Source organism: Anabrus simplex, chromosome 2, assembly GCF_040414725.1.
Source record: "Anabrus simplex isolate iqAnaSimp1 chromosome 2, ASM4041472v1, whole genome shotgun sequence".
Taxonomy (NCBI): domain Eukaryota; kingdom Metazoa; phylum Arthropoda; class Insecta; order Orthoptera; family Tettigoniidae; genus Anabrus; species Anabrus simplex.
This window is the reverse complement of record NC_090266.1, coordinates 1,019,717,999-1,019,741,115: the sequence shown is the minus strand read 5'-3', so window position 1 is coordinate 1,019,741,115 and position 23,117 is coordinate 1,019,717,999. Positions and strand designations below refer to the sequence as shown.

The following is a 23,117-nucleotide window of genomic DNA, read 5'->3' as shown; positions in this document are numbered from 1 at the left end:
AAGTACAGAATTTCAACTTCGCTACATTAATTTTAACCCGTGCCGACGGGGCTTAAAAGTCTTAGAAAATAGCTACTTAAAGGGTCTCTTAAATGTAATTGTAGATGGTCACTCAAAATAATTATTTTAGAGAGATATAAATGAAAACAGAAATTTATATAATGCTCTTCTTGTAAGTAACAAACAAGATACAATTTTTATAGATATTCATGTGGATATTTCCTCTTCGAAGTCTCTTTTTTACAGTCTGGGTAAATTTTTCTATGTTCTTGCACACAATGTAATAAGAACTGCTTCCGTTCTTCATCTGCGGTAATCAAACCATGAAAGTCTGCCATTAGTTTAACATCTCTTTCAGCTGTGTCATTAACTGCTTTTAAGGTAGAAACCTTTTTAGCTTCCACAAACGCCACGTTGTCTTTCCATGGAGATACAATTTCTTGAAGGAAACCACTCTCAAGTTTCAGTCGTGAAAATAAATCTTTACTCTTGACAGAAACAAAATCACTCAAAGATTTCCCTGAAACAGGATAAAAAATACTTGTAGTGCCTATAAATAAAACAAATAAGTTATAAATTATATAGCAGATTAAACACTACTAGTCTACTACGTACCATATAGAGAGCCAGACATCTCTTCCTTCGATGGAACATATCTCTTTCCGGAATCACCAAAGCTTTCCTTTTGTAAGTTTTCTACAATGTTTCCTTTAGTCTGCTCATCATCTTCATTATAAAAAATTGAAAGGATGGCTATTTTTTCTGTCGTGTACCACAAGTGTTGACTGAACTTGTTTAAAGACCCGTTGGAAATCAACTTGTTAACTTTCTCGTAATCTTTTAAGGTCTTTAAAAACAAAAATCTTGATTCAGCGCTTTTATCGCCAAACTACATCCAAGCCAGGGCTTCACGTAAACTGCCACAATGAATAAACAAACATCTTGTAAAGCTTGTTTGTCCTTAGCGATCATTTTAAACTGGAACTTCAGTAAACACATTTTTAAGGAGTAAATAGCTCTTGCCATCCATCGTGCTTGATGCGTTGCACCAGGAGCTCTGATTTTTATTTTATTTTTAATGTCTCCACCCAGAAAAACAATAGCGAGCTCGATAATCATCTTGTACAGTCTATTTTGCCAGCTCATTGTAAAAAAACGTCACCAATTCAATAATATTTGCCTCACAGAGATGTTGTTGGACAAAATCAGTGCACGGTTCGATTGCACTAGGATTAATATTCCTCCAGTTGTGTCTAAACTTTTTTAACAGCAGAATATCAGGACTGCTAGTGATTTGTTGGATCTTTGATTCAAACACACTTTTGAGCACCAGTTTGTAAATATGATGGCGGCAAGGAAAGGGTAACAACTCTCTTTCTAGTTTTTGCTCTAAAAGCACACAAGCTCCGTTCAAGCGTCCTGTATTAGATGCTGTTGTATCACTGCACATTATTTGTACCTTATCATCCAGGTTCCAGTCATGAAGGGCATTTGACACTGCTTTCGCTTGCTCTTTACCGGAAGATTTGTCTAACTTTGGCACAGCAAGAAGAAGTTCTTCCTCGTCATATGAAATAATAATTGGTAGGCGTTCTTCTTTAGAACTTCTTATGTCCAGAGCAGGTAACAGTTTTCCATCCCACTGAACAGTAACTACTTCGGGCACGTTATTCTGAAAATCAGATTTAATGGATCTCGCTCTATCTTTTCTCATTTGTGTTCAAATGCATTGAATAGAAGATTTGTTGATCGGGTAATTGTCAGAACTAAGACCAAGTGCTTCTACTACAGACTGAATTATGTAAACAGAATCTCTGATGCTTAGTTGACATCTGTCTAAAGTTGCAGCTAATTTAGATGTGATAAAATCTTTTCTTCCTCTTCTTGTCGACGTAGCTAAAGAACTTTCAGATTGAGATGTGGATGGCAGAGATTCTTCCAGGCTTTCTTCAGAGCTTGTGGATTGTTCTTCTACGTCTTCATGTGTATCAAAAGTTGCAGATTCCAATGAGCTCGCGGAAGGCATTTGCTTTAGTCTCTTTTTATCTTCTGCGAGTTTTCTCAGCCTGGCCCTTTCTTCAATATCAGCCAACTTTTTGTCAACACCCTATTTTTATTCTTTCAAGAGCATCAGCATGTGCGATATCGAATAAATTATCTAATTCAAGTTGAAAGTTCTTTTTGTTTCGCCTATGTAAATCCTGAATCTTCTTGCTATTTTTTTGCATTTCTCGCCAGACCTGATAAAGATCCACTAACTTCTTAACACAATTAGGCACAGCTCTGGTAGGTATTCTAGCCTTTTCCCAGAATATATTGCACTCCCAAATGACAAGATTTGCGTTTTCACTAACAGTCAACTCACGTATGTTCAAAATAGCGAGAACTTGATGATTAGATGGTAATTTTGCGCCTGTTATTTGGTGATTTACTTCACCAACCAAAAAAATGCTGTTTTAATTGCTCCTTAGTTCCACTGACATCTTCGAAAAAATATAAATTGATCCGTGCTAGCTACCCGATAAGCGAAACGTGACAATAACAATGAGAGCGCGCCATTCTTGTGACGCAACTTGTTTGGACATGTTTGCGCGCGAGTCGGCACGGGTTGCACTGGTCCAAATAAGGAAGAAAATTGTTTTTGGGTGTTTTAGGCCCAAATGAATAAAACAATAACCTATGCATTGCAAAATTAAAACTTTGAAAAATAAGGGACACCCTACTGTTCACTCGCCGGAGTACTCGGTTCAAGGTGGACCTTCAGCGAGCACAACCCCCACCAGATTACAAGCTAAATCATTGGTCCACTTTCCCATGCATATTCCCCCTACAGAGAAGAAATCAAAAGTCACAAGAAGATGTGTTGTGTGCTACAGCCAGGGTAAAAGAAGTGAAAGTTGCTGGCAGTGCAAAAAGTGTGTAATAGCTCTTCACTTAGAAGAATGTTTTGAGGTATACCACACCCAGCAGACATACTAAAATAGCGGCATTGGTAAGTTTATTACTTCGTTATCATGCATGCAAATTTTCAGAAAGGAATATTTACTGGTTGGATTTGTATGATTTTCTAAATAATAGTGTGATGACGACGGCCGTAGAGCGGTATTTACATGTGATTTCTTAGGGAACTCCTATGGTATTTAAATGTGAGGCGAATGGGTTAATAAGAAATGTCTAGAATTAAAGCTCGTTCCTAAGTACATACCCATAAAAGCTAAACTCACAACAACTTTGGCTAAAATATTAACATCTCAATCACAATTATTATGGATCAGAAACGAAATTCAATTCACGTACATACAGCAACAGAAAATCAAAAACAAATTCTACGCATCCGTTTAAACCTAAGCAACTTCTGGCACCACACACAATGGATGTCTTACTCCAACCTTTTACATGATTAGGCTACATTAAAAAAGAAGTAATCAGGAAACAGAAGGTCATTGACAATAAAACACGTAACCTAAAGATTAAACAGAAAAATCCAGAAAACAGTAACCACAACAAACTCGCTAATTTTCACCCCAGATTAATTAACAGTTCAGACACTACCTTTTTAAATTGAATGATATAAATCTGCTTGAGAAAGGTATCAAATTCAATTGCCAGGAACGTCATAACGAAAACAACATAAAACAACTACCGTATTCACTGACGTACAAATTGCTTGCGACAAAATACCCTCTCCACAAAGAGAAATAATAATAAACGTAGCCACCAACGAAGCCCTAAAAATAATCGCACAAAAAAATTTCACCAAACAACCGAATTGTGCCACTCAATACTTGGCATTAACACTAGAACTGCCGGGATATATTATATGCCTTGCACTGCCGATGCGGTCATTTTGACCGCCACTGAAATTATTATATTTTCATTCTCAGTATGCACAGTTTCTCATTATTATCCTTTTGCCTCTGTTTCTGTACATTGCTTTATGAGTTTCAATATTGATTTATCAATAAAAAGATGCCATGCACTCATTACACTCGTCAGAAACATGCTGTTTTGAAAGTCCTTAAATTTCTTTCGAAGTGGTATGGTGAGCAATTCTACCTGGTGTAGACTCCCCAAGTCTGCTACAATTCACTCCGTGATGCCATTGCTACCTAATGACGCATTATGTGGCCATGGGAGGCTTATACCTTGGTTGTCGCATCCCCTGTGATACCATGCTTTATGGGTTACTGCATTGCCTCTCAGGGTGCATGCACCAGTGCACTGCGCGGTGCAGGTGCAAAAGAAGACTTCGCTTGGTTGACCAGAGTGCAGACCCCCCATTTCTCGATTTGGAGCAATAGCGCTCTCTCTTTCCCCATGCCTGTCTCGCTCTCTCCTCCTGCCTCCCTCTTCCTCACTTGCTCCATAGCGCTCCAAATCCGAGCTGAGTTGAGCTGAGCTTAGCCAATTCGCCCGGAGATGACACGCTGGTCGAGCCGAGTGGGACCGATACACTGTGCAGAGGACCTCTGCGCCTCGGTTTGCACAAGTGAGATTTTGTTACGAGATTTTGGGCGTTTGAGAGGCCCTGCATTACTGTTTCTACGGCTGTAATACAATAATTGAAAACTCGTCGGCCTATGCAAGGCAACATTATAATTCGAATATGGTATAAATCAAGGAATTTCACCAAAGTTTTTATGCTGATAGTTATAATAATACTAGTATCAACTTGCCTTCGGTCTGATAAATCTGGTTTTCAGCATGATCTGAAGAAGGGAAGGCATGATGGCGAGTGAAATTGTTTGCCATTGTTTTAATCATTGGACCAGAAAGGGCTATTGTAGAAATACTGGCTGGTTGAATAGCACCTTTCATAATACCCAGACGCACTAGTCGGTCTCTGAACGTCATTATTCAGCACAGCCATAAGTGAGACTGGGACTTCCGTGGAGTTCCCTTTCCCAGTTTTAATTTGATTAGTAGTGGGCCTAATCTTCGTATGCATATTCTCTTCTTAGGTCCTTTATATCTGGACCACATTCTACATCAGACATATCTTCAGAAATGTCATTCAATAGACTCGGCAACTGATGGTTTACGAGACTTTGTTACTGTACTGTGACAAGCTGACAAAAGACAATGCTGGAGGAGACGCAGTGGAAATAATGTTTGTACAATTCGTAATATATCCCACTTCAGTTTTTTAGTTTTTGAATATTACTGTTGTTGATGGGATAATTATGAGCAGATGATTATATTTCAGTGAGAGGTATGTGGTATAATACATTTTATTATGATAATTGATACAGCAGTCAAAATAACCGCTCTGGCGGTAGTAGGTATACCCGTTACTAATGTCCCATCCATTGATGCAAAATTAATTATATTTAATATGGATGGTAAATAAACTCCATTGTCATAAAGTAGCCGGAATAGATGAAATTAGACCTGAAATGGTGAAGTATAGTGGGTAGGCAGGAATGAAATGGCTTCACAGAGAAGTAAGATTATCATGGAGTGTTGGTACGGTACCTTCAGTTTGGACTAAAGCAGTAATTGCACCTATCTATAAGCAAGGAAACAGGAAGGATTGCAACAACTATTGAGGTATCTCATTGATTAGTATACCAGGCAAAGTATTCACTGGCATCTTGGAAGGGAGAGTGCGATCAGTCGTTGAGAGGAAGTTGGATGAAAACCAGTGCGGTTTCAGACCACAGAGAGGCTGTCAGGATCAGATTGTCAGTATGTGCCAGGTAATTGAAAAAGCTATGAGAGGAACAGGCAGTTGTGTTTGTTTCACAGAACTAGAGAAAACATATGACACGGTACCAAGGGAAAAGATGTTCGGCATACCGGGGGAGTACGGAATTAAAGGTAGATTATTAAAACCAATCAAAGGCATTTATGTTGACAATTGGGCTTGAGTGAGAATTGATGGTGGAATGAGTTCTTGGTTCAGGGTAGTTACAGGGGTTAGACAAGGCTGTAATCACCTTTGCTGTTCGTAGTTTACGTGGATTATCTGTTGACATGTATAAAATAGCAGGGAGGGATTCAGTTAGGTGGAAATGTAGTAAGCGGTCTGGCCTATGCTGACGACTTGGTCTTAATGGCAGATTGTGCCGAAAGCCTGCAGTCTGATATCTTAGAACTTGAAAATAGGTGCAGTGAGTATGGTAAGAAAATCAGCCTTCGAAGACTAAATTGATGTCAGTAGGTAAGAAATTCAACAAAATTGAATGTCAGTGACACAAAGCTAGAACAGGTCGATAATTTCAAGTATTTAGGTTGTGTGTTCTCCCAGGGTGGTCATATAGTGAGATTGAATCGAGGTGTAGTAAAGCTAATGGAGTGAGCTCGCAGTTGCGATCAGCAGTATTCTGTAAGAAGGAAGTCAGCTTCCAGACGAAACTATCTTTACATCGGTCTGTTTTCAGACCAACTTTGCTTTATGGGAGCGAAAGCTGGGTGGACTCAGGATATCTTATTCATAAGTTAGAAGCAACAGACATGAAAGTAGCAAGAAGGATTGCTGGTACGAACAGGTGGGATCAATGGCAGGAGGGTATTCGGAATGAGGAGATAAAGGCTAATTTAGGAATGAACGCGATGGATAAAGCTGTATGCATAAACCGGCTTCAGTGTTGGGGTCATGTGAGGCGAATGGAGGAGGATCGGTTACCTAGGAGAATAATGGACTCTGTTATGGAGGGTAAGAGAAGTAGAGGTAGACCAAGACGACCATGGTTGGACTCGGTTTCTAACGATTTAAAGATAAGAGGTATAGAACTAAATGAGGCCACAGCACTAGTTGCAAATAGAGGATTGTGGTGACGTTTAGTAACTTCACAGTGGCTTGCGGACTGAACGCTGAAAGGCATAACAGTCTATATGATGTATGTATGTATGTAAGGATTTTCTTCACCACTAATCAGCAAAAGTCACTGCAGCTCAATATCCTACAATAAAAACTGTACCGAGCTCGATAGCTGCAGTCACTTAAGTGCGACCAGTCAGTATTCGGGAGATAGTAAGTTTGAACCCCACTTTCGGCAGCCCTGGAAATGTTTTTCCGTAGTTTCCCATTTTCACACTAGGCAAATGCTGGGGCTGTACTTTATTTAAGGCCACGGCCGCTTCCTTCCCACTCCTAGCCCTTTCCTGTCCCATCGTCGCAATAAGACCTATCTGTGTCAGTGCGACGTTAAGCAACTAGCAAAAAAAAAAAAACAAAAAAAAAAAAAACAAACCTGTATTCAAAATTGAGTTTGGAAAATGTGTAGCAGTTATTTTGGCCGCTCTAGCGGTTCTAGTGTTAAAAACAGTTAAGTACAAAATTAAAAACGACAACGTGACCCTGCAAATAAATTTCAAAACAAGGTAAAACAAGCTTTCAAGGAAACAGACTTTATTTTCACAAAACAAGAAAAGGAAAGCCTCATCATCAAAAATCCCAAACTTCCCACACTAAGGGCCTCCCCAAAATACACAAACAGTTGTGTCACATCAGACCAATAGTAAATTATAAAAGATGTGCGAAGTTACAATTTAAGCAAACAACTCAACCTAATTCTAAAAGAGAAAATTTCACTTAAAGAAGACAGATCAATTAAAAACAGCCTAGAAATAATTAAAGAACTAAATAAACCTATAATGACAGAGCACACGTATGATATCCTTTGACATCACTAACGTGTACACCAACATACCGATAGATGAATCCATTAAAATGATTGAAAATCTTCTTAAAGAAAACACACACTACAGGAAACCAAAGAAATTATTAGCCTTCTTAGTACAACACTACACCAGAATTGCTTTGCATTCGACAAAATCTATTGCCAAAATGAAGGGTTAGCCATGGGCTCCCCATTATCAGGTATAGTAGCAAACATTTTTCTGAATAACTTTGAAAACATCTTCTTAATGGGCCAGCGTTCAAAGGGAATCTTACACTGGTGCAGATACGTGGATGACATCATATGCATATATGATTATGACATCACTAATGCACACCAACTATTAAACACACTAAATTCTTTACACAAGTCCATCAGTTTCTCAATGGAGCCAGAAACTAACAAGAAAATAAACTACTTAGACATCACAATCAACAGGAATAATGACTATCTTACAAAGTATACAGAAAGCCCACTCAGATGTCTCACACTATTGACGAGTCCAATCACCCATACACACACAAAATAGCAGGACTGAATACAGTGATACACAGAACTATTTCCATACCAATTTCAAAGAAAAGATTCAAATCATTAAAAACAAATCACTAAAGAAAACAACCACCCTCCAGGCACAGTTGATAAACTATTAAATAGACATAAGAAAATTTGCCGGGAAACCACCACACGACAAAGAAAAATACATGGTTCTCCACTACGTTAACAAGAACACATACAAAGTAACTAATATTTTCAAGAAACAAGGTTTAGAAGTAGCTTTTAGAATGAACAACACACCACAGAGACATATCAGCAAGTGTAACCTAAACAAAAAAGATCCTCTTTCAAAGTTAGGAGTATATGAACTCAAGTGCGAAGAACTTAACTGCACTGCCACGTATATAAGCCAAACGAAACATCATTTCCACAGAAGATACAAAGAACACAAAAACGCAATCAGATATAATTGGCATTAAGCCCTCGGGGAGCACATACACAACTGTTCACACCATTTCACAGACATCAACACAGATCTAAAAATTTTACACATCAAAAATAAAAGTAAATCTTTGAATGTAAAGGAAGCAATCGAAATTTACATTGCAAAAAATGCTAATGTAACTAACCTAAATGACCATACACACTTAAAAAATTCTTCCCTCTTCGCTCTACTCACATAACATCTGGACAAGACTTACTCATTAAATTAGATTTTATCATAACAACATTTAATAGTTAGTCTCTATTTCAGTTCCTTACTTTCTTTACCTGAAATCATTAATTTCCATTCATCTATATTACATAAAAGTAAGTTACGTTTTAACATGAAGTAGGTTAATGACGTTCTCCCCCTCTCCACTCGATCTGCCCTACTTCCCCCTCCCCTCTCCATGGTACAGTATACTCGATTTTAACACCAATAGGAGAAATCCACAATGCTCCACATGGCTCCTCCCATGCTTCCCTTCCCCTCCCGTGAGCAGTGTGCTTTACCCAAAACTTTCCATGACCACAATCCTGAAATAGTGTTTAGTGACAACAGACTTAGCGTTGGCAATCTAGGTAAGTACGTACGTTTTTCATTATATTAATACTTATAAATTTATTTTTTGTGAATATTGGTTCATGTTATCACTAAACTCTCTATCGTTGACAAGTTTACACAACATAAACAATACTGTAGGTATTTAAGCATGTTTTGAGTGATTTGATAGAATCTGAAGATGTTCTTGTAGAACGAAACATGTCATTCTTTGAATAATAGTGTGTATTTTTACAGGTATGTTTATAGTGTTATAATTTATATTGTAATTGCAGTGTGTTTGACAGACTGAAAAGTTTTTGTTACATTTTACTGGCTTATGTGAACATCTGTCCCTAGTGAGGCAAACTCTCATCTTTTCACACGGCAACATATTGCTAATACCAATATAAATGGTCCGTTATTGGACATTATAAATTTTTCAGCTAACTCATTCCTGGTTGCCAGCGTTTCGCCCCCATGTGACAGGCTGGGCTCATCAGTTTTTACCTAGCACACCTACCAAGATGTATGGCTAGTGCATACCGTGGAGACCACTGCGTAGACTTCTTGGAGCCATCGGCAGTGCCAATGCACTATGAGAGACTTTGTCTCATTACCAAAAATGGATGTCTGCTTGGCCATGAGATGATATAGATGTTGATTCCCATAGGGAATCTGAAATATTTGTTCCGAATGAGTAAATTTATAATACCAATATAAATGGTCCGTTATTGGACATTATAAATTTTCCAAGTAACTCATTCCTGGTTGCCAGCATTATTTCCCCGTGTGCCAGGCTGGGCTCTTCAGTTGGTACCTAACACATCTGTCGAGACGCATGGCTAGTGCATACCGTGGAGGCCACTGCGTAGGCTACTTGGAGCCACCGGCAGTGGCAGTGCACTATGAGAGACTTTGTCTCATTACCAAAAATTGATGCCTGCTTGGCCATCAGATGATATAGCTGTTGATTCCGATAGGGAACTGAAATATTTGTTCCGAATGAGTAAATTTATAATACCAATATAAATGGTCCGTTATTGGACATTATAAATTTTAAAGGTAACTCATTCCTGGTTGCCAGAGTTCTGCTCCCGTGTGCCAGGCTTGGCTTATCAATTGGTACCTAGCACATCTATCAAGACGCATGGCTAGTGCCTGTAAATGGTGCCACAATGTGTGAAACAACATAGGTCTGTGTTACATGTGGGCATTACATTACCTGCGAGTAGTACCATAATTTGTGGAATACCGCGAGTCTACGCTACTTTTGATTAGTACTGCAACATGATAAATACCATGGTTCTACTTTTCTAGCGGTGGTCTGAGGGGTCAATGACTGGGATTTTGGACCTTTTCAGACTACAAGCATCATCGACTCAGTATTGTGCTTTTGAAGCAGTCCCTTGGTTAGTAATACTATTGTTTAACGCTAGTGGAGCATTGCGGGTCGGATCCACTGACTGTTTTAAATTCATATCCATCCATTCATTTTTCATTATCACGTTTTGAATTCTGGTCGTTGGGTGATTTTGGACTTTTAAATTGGCTTTACATTTAGTTTCATTTCATACCATTAGGGGCCGATGAACTAGAGGTTAGGCCCTTTTAAACATCAAGCAGAATCATCATAATCATCATTATTCATGGTTGTACCATGTCACGCATAAATCAGATGCCAATCTTATTTTAATTTCTGTTTGCAGTAAGGAAAATCATAGTAAACTGATATAGTACAAGAACATTAAACATAATTAAACTCTAAACACATAAAAGTGATTTAGACTACAAATCAACAAACACTGCCATAGGTACAAGTCAGCAGTGGCAAAGGCAGACACAAGATTACTCAACCTGTGTCATAACTTGGAGTATGCAAAAGAAAACAAACACATGTATATACAAATGATAGATGATGAAATGAAATGTCAACAGCATACAAAGCTGTAAAAAAAAAACAAGTAAGCAAACATCCACATGCCTGCAGATCATAACCAATACTGTAGACTGGTATGTAATTCTGCTAGATGAAGACATATTTCTCATTTCATATAGAATAAAAGTGAAGTAATGACCACAATTACAATGATATGGGATGCTCCTGGTCTGCGCTCCTAAAATTTCCTGTAAACAATCATACTACACATGCATCTACACTATAGCATGCAAAAAATAATCACTTGCAGTTGAGAAGATATTCCAAGTACGAACGGTACTGGATGATATAAGAAGTATACAAGACGTAATGATTGAGTGTCCCTTTATTATGAATAAACACCATTACCTCACAGGTTCTTTTGCGCTGCATAAGTCCTATTACACATGGTACATCTTGAAGACTCAATCACTAGTTCTCCATTAATACACTCACTATTGTAACTCGTTGACTCTACTATCCACAGACTATACATGAAGATCCTAGACGCTATTTATATCATCCCATATAAATTCCATCACTGTCGACAACTCTATTATCATTTCATCTACGAAGATCCTATATTACTTCCGACCATGCATGTATCTGAGGACTGTAACTCAAATCAATAACATATCCTTCATTTTACCATCACTCCTTCATGAGTTGTAATTATTGTTTTGAAAATACTGTTCTATTCATGTAGCAATATGTGCCCAAATAAGTCACTACAATACACTTGTTTGAAACTGCCTTGTACAGATGACTATACATACCCTTAATTAATTTAAAAGATCCCTTTATTTTGCAACACGTCCAGTTCTAAATGACTGTATGTATTGTATGGCTTGATTTATCAGTTAAACAGGAAATACTTTAAAAGACATATGTTCACATTCACAGATCGATAAATTCACTCAAATATGGTCTCATTCCTAAGACATTGCTTTCCGAATTATGACTTCCAAACCATATCAGTTTAGAAGATTTAATCTTCCCTTTGACCCAATCCATTGATTTCTGGAGGATCCTAGTGTTTCCTTCATGTTCTGTTAAATTTAATTGCATTATGCGCATGTTAATGTAAAATAAAGAAAATATACTGCAAGTACAATCTACATTCCTGAAAACAAAATTAAACTACCAGTAAATAAAGAAAAGGAAATGGATTTATCATTCGGTTGGCTTCATCCTCTTGGATCAGGCGGTGATGTATGCTCCATCTTATCGGCATCTGTCCCATGTTAATACTCCATTTCTACGCTGGTGCGATTTATTTCAAATATACACATTCTTCTTCCTTCGATGACACACTGTAATTGAGAAAGATGCATCATAATCATGCTTCACAACATAAAGAAACTACGCATGTATGGTCACATTCATGAGTATTAGTCCCCTATTCATTTAAGAAGATATTAAACAATCAGATGCATCTTCACTATTCCACACGTATTAAATTTCCTGAAATCTTCTTCGATATTTATATCTTCATACACAAGCAATCTGTAGTGGCTAAGAAACGCTCAAATCAGTGTGTCCGCTAAGACTTGGGGATGCCAGTTTTACAGCAATATCCTGGTGCGTAATTGAATATCCACATAAAGCACGACCAGTATTTAGCAGATGCTGCTCTCAACTGACAGTGAAGATATGTACCTCTGATGCACTGTAGATTTGACTTCCTTAATCTCTTAAGAATATATTTTTTCGAAAGCCTCTGCCAAAAATGGACTGGGAATTGAATAGATTGAATTGTCAAAGACCATGTTGGTGCTATTACATTATTATACCTGTAAGAGTTGCTAACAGTTAATTTGTGCATAATATCATTTTGAGAAAATTTGTAGAATTTTCTGTCTTTCGGCTGGGTCTTAGATGTATATTGTGTTGATTAAAACATGGTAAATAATGAATTCAAAGTTGTATTTTTCAACATTGTCTTTTGTTTCAGAAAATAAAAGAAAGTCAGATGATCATTTGGAGAACTCTACTGCAAAAACAAAACGCATGGAAACAAAACTTAAATGTTCAGACTTGATTGTCTTGGGACTGCCATGGAAAACAAGTGAGCAGCAGCTTAGAGAATATTTTGAGTCATTTGGAGAAGTACTCATGGCACAGGTAGTCGGTTACTTATTACTTTGTTTAGATTGATACTTTCACAGCCCATAACTGTAGACATGATAATAAGCTTTTGGGCTTTTGCAGTGTCAAGGAAACAAGGTGAAATTCTCTACGTTTCGCAGAGAACTTCTCTGTGACTTCAGAAGAAAACCTTGATTGTTCACAAGGAAGACTTCTCCAATAGGGAAAGTTTGAATTTAAGAATGCTTTACCGTTGGTCTATGGTAAGTGGTACTCTTTGTCACCAGATGGCTCACTGTACGGTAGCATTCCAAGTGGGAGCTGACGATACCATCTAAGCTCCAATTAAGGTGTTTCTTATTAGACCATGTGTTTTTTGCAAAGTAACAGCAAGGTTATCAGACAAATCAGGGGCAAATGTGGTGGAAGAAATAAAGTAAAAAATAATAAAGTGCAATGAAAGACTTTCTCTTGAACTGTGGAGATTCTCTTCTGAAGACTCGGAGCAAAGTTCTCTGTGAAACGTAAAGAATTTCACCTTGTTTCCTTGACAGGGCAAAAGCCCAAAAGCTTATTATGATATCTATACTTACTACTTGTTTCATTGCATCACACTGCTATCTTTTATTGTCTTTTTTGTTTAGTTATATTTTTTAAAGAGCTATGACAAGTTTTAAATGATGTTCAATTGTGACTTACACATTTCTAATCTCATTAATATTTGGACTCTCCTCAATCATTCTCAGTCATCAGTGATCTGCATTTAGGGCCATCGTCCAGGTGGCAGATTCCATATCACTTGTTAAGCTAGTTTTTTCTTAAATGTTTTCAAAGAACTTCCAAATTTGTCGAACATTCCCCTTGATAATTTATTCCATTCTGTTACTCCTTGTCCTATAAATGAATATTTGCCCCAATTTGTCCCCTTGAATTCCAACTTTATATTATGATCTTTCCTGCTTCTAATCGCTTTGCTCAAGCTTATTCGTCTACTAATATTCCACATCATCTCTCCACTGACAGCTCGGAACATACTACATAATTTTTAACTGTCAATTTCTTCAGTCTGCTGAAACTAATTTTGAATAAATAAATTCTATCATTCTATGCTAGAGTGGGGAGCAGTGAGGACTTCATTAATATAAGTTCCAAACTTCAAGTTTTTAATGATTTAAATAAAAATAAATGTTTATACATTTCTAAATATTTTTGAGTGTGATTTAATAGAATCTTATGATGTTCATTCAAGAACGAAACCTGTCATTCTATTTTAATCAATTTTTTTTTTTTGGGTGTAATTTTGTTGCCATATGTTTTTGTTTTCAGATTGTTTAATGGTTTCGTAAGAAAATATTTTCCACCTAATCAATACCTTTTTATTTTGCCTTTGGCAATTTATAATATCACTAAAATTAACAGTACATGTTAAGCTTTTGAGTATACAGCTGATGATGATCGCAAAGCGATCGAAACATGTACTGTTATTTTTAATGATATAAATTGCCAAAGGCAAAATAAAAAGGTATTGATTAGGTGGAAAATATTTTCTTATGAAACCATTAGATTATATCATCGATACAACTATGAAGAAGATAGTTTGTATTCAGATAGTTAATAAATTTATTTGTTTAAAATTAGTTTCGGCAGACTGAAAAACCTAATAGTTGTAAATTGAGTTGAAACTGAAAAGAGATGGCTTCAGATATTACAAAACATACTACGTAGTCGAACATACCTTCTCCTTACTCCCAAGTCTTCCCACCCCAACGTTTACAACATTTTCTTAACGATACTACAAGAACATTTCCCAGAACAAATTGTGCTGCTTTTCTTCAGATCTTTTCCAGTTCTTATATCAAGTAGTCCTGGTGTGAATCTCATACTGGAACCATACTGCCCCCATTTTTCCCGAGCTAAGCCCAGCCATCGAGCGAGGAATCCCAAGGTGGACCGTTCGATCGTTGGCTATCACTTTCTAGAGGCATTTAAGGGTTGTTAAGGATTGATGACCAAGCAGGATAAAAAGAAATATTAAAACAACACTCTGACATTTATTCACATAAGCAGACAAACAAAAGAAATATTCTTGCTAGTTCCTTTTTAATATAACAGAGAACTTTCATAATATTGGATTTCTTCCTCGATTTAGAGTGACGCGTGTTCATAACTCCAGCCTTACTGTGCTGTAATGAACCAAAGAAGTAATTAGGCCACTTGCCTTTTCAAACCAAACATTTGACTGAAAGAATTAAATAAATTAACATGGAACTTGAAAAAAAAATGATTAACAGCAGTCTTGTTAACGAGGGTTTTTATAATAAATGTGTTCAAAGCTTTACCAATTTAAAGTAGTCTCAACACGTGGTTTTAAGATGTACACAACTGAATTTGTCATTTACAGTATTTAATAATGGTCAATGACACCAACATGAACTTCAGTAGAAAATGAAAATTGTTTCCAAAATTCTCAAAATTAATTAATTGTTATTCTGATATTTATTATTATTATTATTTTCTTATCATTCAATTAACCTGTTTCATTGTCACACGATCGTGTTCTTATTAATTTTCCACCGCATCATTTACCTGATGTTCATCATTAGCATTTCAGAGTAATTATTTTTAATTAATTATTAATGACTTATTTTCACAATGTTTCAAAGTAATCATGCGGCTAACGAATTTCTACCTCTGATCTTTGCATTTCATTTCTATTCAAATTAATCTTAAAGTATTTCAGATATTTAGAAATTTACATTACCAACGTGTGAGCTAGTTAAATAAATTTTATTTACAAATCGAGTGCCTTCATAAAGTAACGAGATGATCTTTCCTTTTAAATCTCGCTAATTAAGAAAATAAATTCCTTCCTAGTCTTCCTTGACTTAACTTAATTAAACTTTCCCTTAAGGGCATAAAATTATTTCTTAAGGCGACACACAACGATGAGTGTGATCTGCGTCACAGCAAGGGCATGACCAGATCAAAATTAAATGAAATCAACATGGCACAAGAGAAATATACACATTTACACACACACACACATTCACACTAGGGAAACACGTTTTTATGTACACTATTTACATCGAATCCTGATTTGGCAAATTTATTTATGATTTTTATTGGTGGTCGGGACGCGTAATGTCCAGCAGAAAACAATCCGTGCACTGAAATTCTCCTTCATTACTGGTGGCTAGTGATCGAAGTCATGGGTATCACTTGGTAGAAACACATTTCACATATCGACGCAAGTTCATCTAATTCATGAAATTATAATGGAAGATTCTAGTAAAATCCATAAGCACTACCATCATGTGGGCTACAGGTTGAATTTACCGCAAGCGTGAGCCTTACTCGTATTATTTTTACTTCCTACCTGTGAAATTCACTCGCAACACGTGCTCCAATAATTATAATCTATCTTGCGCTCCCAATACACAAGAATAAATCAAATATCACCATTAATTCATCAATTGCTCAATTATACAACAAATATCCCTCAGGATTGGCCATATTCCAGACCCTTCATTAACAGAGCACATTCCATCTCACATTTAGGAACTCTACAGTAGTTTTATGGCTCACGAGCATTTACTTCTGTTTTACCCGATCTTTAGTCAATATTATTATTATTTAAGTGATTATTACATCTACTGATCCTCATGGAATATCGTAAAATTAGATGACTTCATCATAAAAACAACAAGTGATCTTAAAAGACACTAGGTTCGACCCTATTCACTCGAAATGTACACGAAAATTTTCCGTTCGGTAACTTTCAATATTACAAGTAAAGTAGATTTATCGTGTGGTCAGTGATTATTAAACATAAAGCTCCTTAAGCATGGGAAATCATTCAAAGACAACCTACATGTCTACTCTAATAGACCCAAAATTTCATTCACACGTACCTAGTCTACCACGACACCTTAAGAAGTAGAAAAGTGAAACATTTCTAACTACAGCAATCTAATAGATCTACGAGTTAAGAAGAAAGACCTCTAGTTGTACAAAAGGTAAGACAGATAAATAAAATTAGAAAGGTACTCAAGTTTTGGTGAAGTTCGATTCCCGTCAACAGTCAGTTATTTCAGCATACTCCGGCCAGTCTCCTTCCAATTACCAGAGACGCCTTACATTTTTACAGCTCCATGGAGGCTCTGCAACAGGTGTTCCTTGATGAAATTGTGTTGCCGGTGGTTGCGGAATTCTTCATCTTGAGATGTTCAATTCTAAGACGTCTTCCGTAGATTGCTGGTCACAAGCTGTAACTGAGATGACAAAATTAAGTATTTTGCACAAGCACACGCAGAATATAAACAGCTCGTCTACACTGTCACACTTAACTTGGCTCCTAGGCGTTTTTATTCCACAGAATTCACTAATTATTAGACTAAATTCTGGTAGAACGGGCGTCAACTTGACTTGAAAATTTTCTTTCCACGTGGTCCGGTAACGTGATGCCTCACACAGCGAAGAATATATTCAGAGCGAGCTTCAGAATAAGCGCATAAAAGCATTAAGAGAACAAGCATTAAGAGAGCGATTCACTCGAAGCAAGGCCTTTTATCTAATTAGCCAGGGAGGCGTGTTCTTCAGCGAGAACGGTAATTGGCTGATGGTCTCCTTTAATTTGCGCAGACTATTCCAGAAACAAGCTGGGTTGTGCGCGTGCGAAGGCAGTCACGTGGTTTGGCCTGGCCTTGGCACAGTCTCGGTGTATCTCACCCCTCTGAACGACAAAAAAAACTCGTTCTCAGCTCGCCACAACTTCCCAGATGACATGCTGCGGTTTTAAGCAGACAATAAAATTTTTGCTTTCCACTTGTTAAAATACTCGTAATATCGCCAATTTTAACGGGGACAATACTGTAACTGGGGTCTTAGCAGACTCTCTCCTTTACATCCTTACTACAATCGCTGAATACTCTCATAACCATGTGAAGAGATCTATATAACCTTTCTTAGCAACCTTGTTAACATGAGATACAGGGAGACACAGTGGCACAGTGGTCTAGCCATTCAATTCTCAACCAGAGTGGCCTTTATGGATTTGAATCCTGGTGACCTCAAGTGGGATATTCAATTGGACCAGTGTTTGCTGACCAGAAGGACATCCATTGTTAACATCAAGGGTTATGAATTTCATGTTGTTGGTCCGTATTGAACTGAGATTATGTATAAGTTATAAACATAAAAGTTTTCCACCTATTCAATACATAGTTTTATTTACACTGCGTGTACTTACATTACATGGGACTAGTGTCAGCCCTACTCTGGGTCATCATCAGCCATATTTATACATACACAATATTTGTCGAAATCCTAAAATAGGTTTCTAATGAGCGATAAGAACAGTATGAAACAAATAATGTAATTAAACTCGTAATATTTCACTTTCATATGCAACATTCTTAGCACCGTAGCACTGCACGTAATTCAACCACACATCATAGTGTTAATTACATTATTTGTTTCATACTGTTCTTACTGCTTATTAGAAACATGTTTTAGGATTTCGTCAAATATTGTGTATGTTTAAATATGGCTGATGATGACCCCGAGTAGGGTTGAAACTAGTCTCATGTAATGTAAATACATGCAGTGTAAATAAAACTATGTATTGAATAGGTGGAAAACTTTTATGTTTATAATTTATATGGCATCCATTGTTAGGCTGTCCATCAAGACTCAAGTTGAGCCAGGTCGCATCACCGACAGCATACAAACATTGGAGGTTGACACTGAAAATATAATTCAGGCTACAATCCTTTATGCATTAAAAAAAATGTATGCATTAAAAAAAAATGTTCAACTCAATTCCAAAAGATGGGAGTAGGATGTTGATATGGGGAAAAAAGGCACACACTTTCACACACTCCATAAACACTGAGCATAATTTTAACTATACATTTTGACTGATTAATTGTTGCCAACTGCAAATAATACTCAAATTGTTCCAGGAACACTTCTTTTAAGATGGAATAGTAGTGTAATGTACTGTTGATTAGTCTATCACCTTCTACATTTAAGGTTTCAGGATCAAATCCTGACTCAGTTGGTTGGCATTTCAGAGTGGTGAAGGGGAAGAAATCGTTAGATTTCTTGACATATTAAGGAACCCCTTTTTCAGGAGAAAATCCTGTCACTCCAACATCTCTCAAACTCTGTAGCTCTTGCAGGGATGGAAAACACAGAGCAAGAAAATAACTAAACAAGTTTGCAGTTTTATATGACTATATGTTGTGATCACAATACCAGAACATGAAGTTTTGTGATGAAACTAAACCAGAGAGCCATAAAGTTTCTTTTATAAATTCCACATATGTTGGCCACGATTTGAACTGCAGGCACTATGGTTTTCTCTCTCTCTCTCTCTCTCTCTCTCTCTCACACACACACACACACACACCCGTCTGCATGTTGCCCATGGCCGACATCTAGAAAGACCTGCACCAGGTCGGGGCCACATGACATCACCGTTACCAGATTGTCAAATGAATACCGTCGTCATCTTTTCCAAGAGAATTGAAGTCTCAGTACTTCTTCCTGGCCTTTGTCTCAGTTTATTGGAGTCGGCACTTGGTGTGGATTTAGCCCAGTTTTACAACTGGATGCCCTTCCTCAAGCTAACCATATGTGCTTGTTTCTGTGGTAGTTGGGAGTGTGATGTGTTGTGTTGTGTCTCATTTAATATATCAGTACTATTCAAGGATAAAACATATTTTCATGTTCGAGAAGGGTCATTATTCATAAACCATTCTACTTTTGTATGAAATGCTGACTCTGTTAGAATGTTACAATGATACATTAAAACCTCTCTAACTTACACTTGTTGTTCTATAAAAATATGCCCAACATGTACCACAATGAAGCAAGTAGGACCGGGTGAGTTGGCCGTGCGGTTGGGGGCGCTCATCTGTGAGCTCACATCCAGGAGATAGTGGGTTAGAATCCCACTGTCGGCAGCCCCGAAGATAGTTTTCCGTGGTTTCCTATTCCTAGGCCTTTCCTGTCCCATCGATGCCATAAGATCTATCTGTGTCGGTGCGACGTAAAACAAATAACAAAGAAAGAAACAAGTAGGAAAACAAATGACACTGAAATACTATGATATAGATGTTGATTCCCATAGGGAACCTGATGGCCAGGCAGGCATCAATTTTTGAAATTGAGACAAAGTCTCTCATAGTGCATTGGTACTGCTGGTGGCTTCAAGTAGCGTACGCAATGGCTTCCATGGTATGCACTAGCCATTCCTCTTGGTAGGTGTGCTGTTTACCGAATTATGAACCGAACTTAGCACACTGGGGCGAAACACTGGCAACCAGGAATGAGTTAGCTGGAAAATTTATAATGTCCAATAACTGACCAACTATATTAGTAATGAAATATTATTTAATTACTTTGATACAATGTGTCTCAAAAATGTGCACCATCATGTGCCATACATTGTAACATTTCTGAAGATCATTGAACATGTTGATGAGCAGGACACAAAATATTACGTTATCTTCTTGTGCGTATTCGGATCTCTGGTTTAAAAACCGATTTTTTCAATATACCACATATGTAGGCATCTTGGGCCTTGCTATCTGGGAACCAGGAAGTGTTCAGGAATGGAGTTCTGCACAAAATTAGGTAATCTCCAAAACATTGCAGAAGAGTAAGTGACTCCCACCTACGGTATGGGCTGTAGCTCCATCTTGTTGCATCCTTTTTTGTTGGAATGGTAAGTTGCTGCCATGTCAAAAAACTGTGCAAATTCCACACGAATGTAGGGGATAATAAGGTCTCTGTAGACTACCTGGTCCACCATTTGTGGATTTTGTGCAGCATCCTCGATGAAATGAGGGCCTAATATTCCATAAAGACATGGCGACCAAATTGTATCCTGTGCACTGTCTAGTGGTTTCCTTATAACATCACAGGCTGTTCACACCCTAAAAAAACACGATTTCGGTTGATGCAGCCATCAAGATGAATGTGGCTTTCATCCGAAAACCCATTGTTGCGGGAGAAATCTGGATCCTTGTTTATCATGGACAACACTGCTGCAATTCTGTAACCGGGCTCGCTCATCTTTTTCTGTTAGACGCTGAGCAACTTGAATGCAGTATGCAAATCCACCCAGCTCTTTAAACATCCGCTGAACAGCCCTACGGCTCAAACCTAGTTTCAGCAAAGATTGTAGTAGACTACACTTTGGGGACTGTAACGCTTGTTGGATAAGTAGTATGTGATTCTCATTTGTGGTGACTGTTCTTGGGCACCCTGTTGTCTTCTTTTGTTGACGTAAGACTGATCCCATATGACAGAACTTGTCAATGGCAGATAACATTGTTGGTTATTTGGTGCCTCCTTATTAAATCATTCCTTATACTGTTTTTTAAGGTGAACCAAACTCTGTGTATTCTGATGCCCCACTCTGTATGACTTGAAATAATGTTCTCTGATAATCACCTTCCCCTCTGTTGTGAGAACCTTAATTGCAGAAATCAACACAACACTGAATAGAGCCTATGTCAAAATATTATTTACTGTAACGCGTTGGTGGTGTAAGTAAATGAATACAGAAACTAGTGTTCTAATTCTAAAATTTTTATAACTACTTACTTTATCTACACGTTAACACACATGCTTACCAAGAACACAGTTACACTCATAGGACATGTTACACACTTACACAGTTTGCGCTTTCTCTTATTCTTGACTGTTCATTTACACTAATACACACTGACTCCGATCACTAACACTACAGTTTTGCTCAGTCTCACAGTTCAGGACAATATCTGCTGACCACACATTCTGGTAGAACTCTGCTCACAGCCCCATGCTGACATTCCAGTGTTCTTTCACATACTGCAACATACGACTTCCGCTCACGGCAGCTGGCCCCAGAGACACAACTCATGAGGACTGGCATACAGAGAAATTCCTCAGCTCCAAACATGGACATTCCAACAGACTAATACACTCAGCTCATTCTGACTGACAGAGCTCACGCTGAGCACACTAATACTGAACCCATGACTGTAGCACCCTTCGTTCTCCTTCGCTTGCTGGCTGAGCTACAACTGAATTGAACTGAACTGAACTCCTCACACTTGTCCATTAGCATATATGAGAGAACTGTCCCTTCGAGATAAATCTGCCTCTCGAAGTTCGTGGAAACCTCCAGATATAGAAGGCTCTCAGCCTGCGGGCTTAGTCGTTTCTGCACCCTTCGAGGCCTCAGCGACTTAGTGGCCAATGACTGCACTTGCAGCAGTATCTGACAAATGGGCGCTGGCCCTGCCCCATCAGGTTGGCTGTGCTGTGGGAGGCAAGGCTCCGGCATGTTGATGTCACATGGGGCGGGGTCATGGATCACTCCCCCTCCAGCCTCGCTCCACAATACAATAATAAATGTTTTGTTGCTTGGGAAACGTGGACATCAGGTGAGCAATAATTTCAGTGTTGTTTGTCTTGCTAGTACCATACTACAGTACTATAATAGTAATAATAATAATAAAGCTATATTGTAATTTTGACTATGTACCTGTGTGTAACAAGTTACATTTGTATATTTATACTGTATACAGTACTTTTCTTACAAAGTTAGCTGAGACATCCGTAGATATGCCATTTGTAGGTGTAAATACAATGCAGTTTTTCTCTTCTCATGCTGCTCCTTCATCTTCATTTTCTTTTAAAGATTTCCTCAGAATTATTCACTCAGTTTGAAATCACTTCCTGCTGTCATGTTCAGCTGTTTCACCAACATCTTCATGAACCTCCATAATGTTATCCAGTAGTGTCTCTTCATTCTCTTGTTCTGCATTTCCTTTGGATTCTGGAAGAAATTCTGCTTGCTAGAAACACTTTCCAATGGTTAACCAAGAAACATCCTTTCCGGCACCGTAAATCCAATTAATTGTATCAAATACACTAACACTGCATGAAGACTGTTGTGTTATTGCAC

The 23,117-nt window shown here is 37.8% G+C and overlaps 1 protein-coding gene across 1 annotated transcript in view; it reads left to right on the top strand.

Annotated features, from left to right (window-relative positions):
- LOC136864636 (TAR DNA-binding protein 43) overlaps window positions 1-23,117 on the top strand; it is a 285,790-nt gene that overhangs the window by 47,216 nt on the left and 215,457 nt on the right. The window contains exon 2 of the mRNA XM_067141889.2: window positions 13,020-13,189. Within this exon, the coding sequence (XP_066997990.2) occupies window positions 13,020-13,189 (170 nt within the window). The remainder of the gene's footprint in view (window positions 1-13,019; window positions 13,190-23,117) is intronic.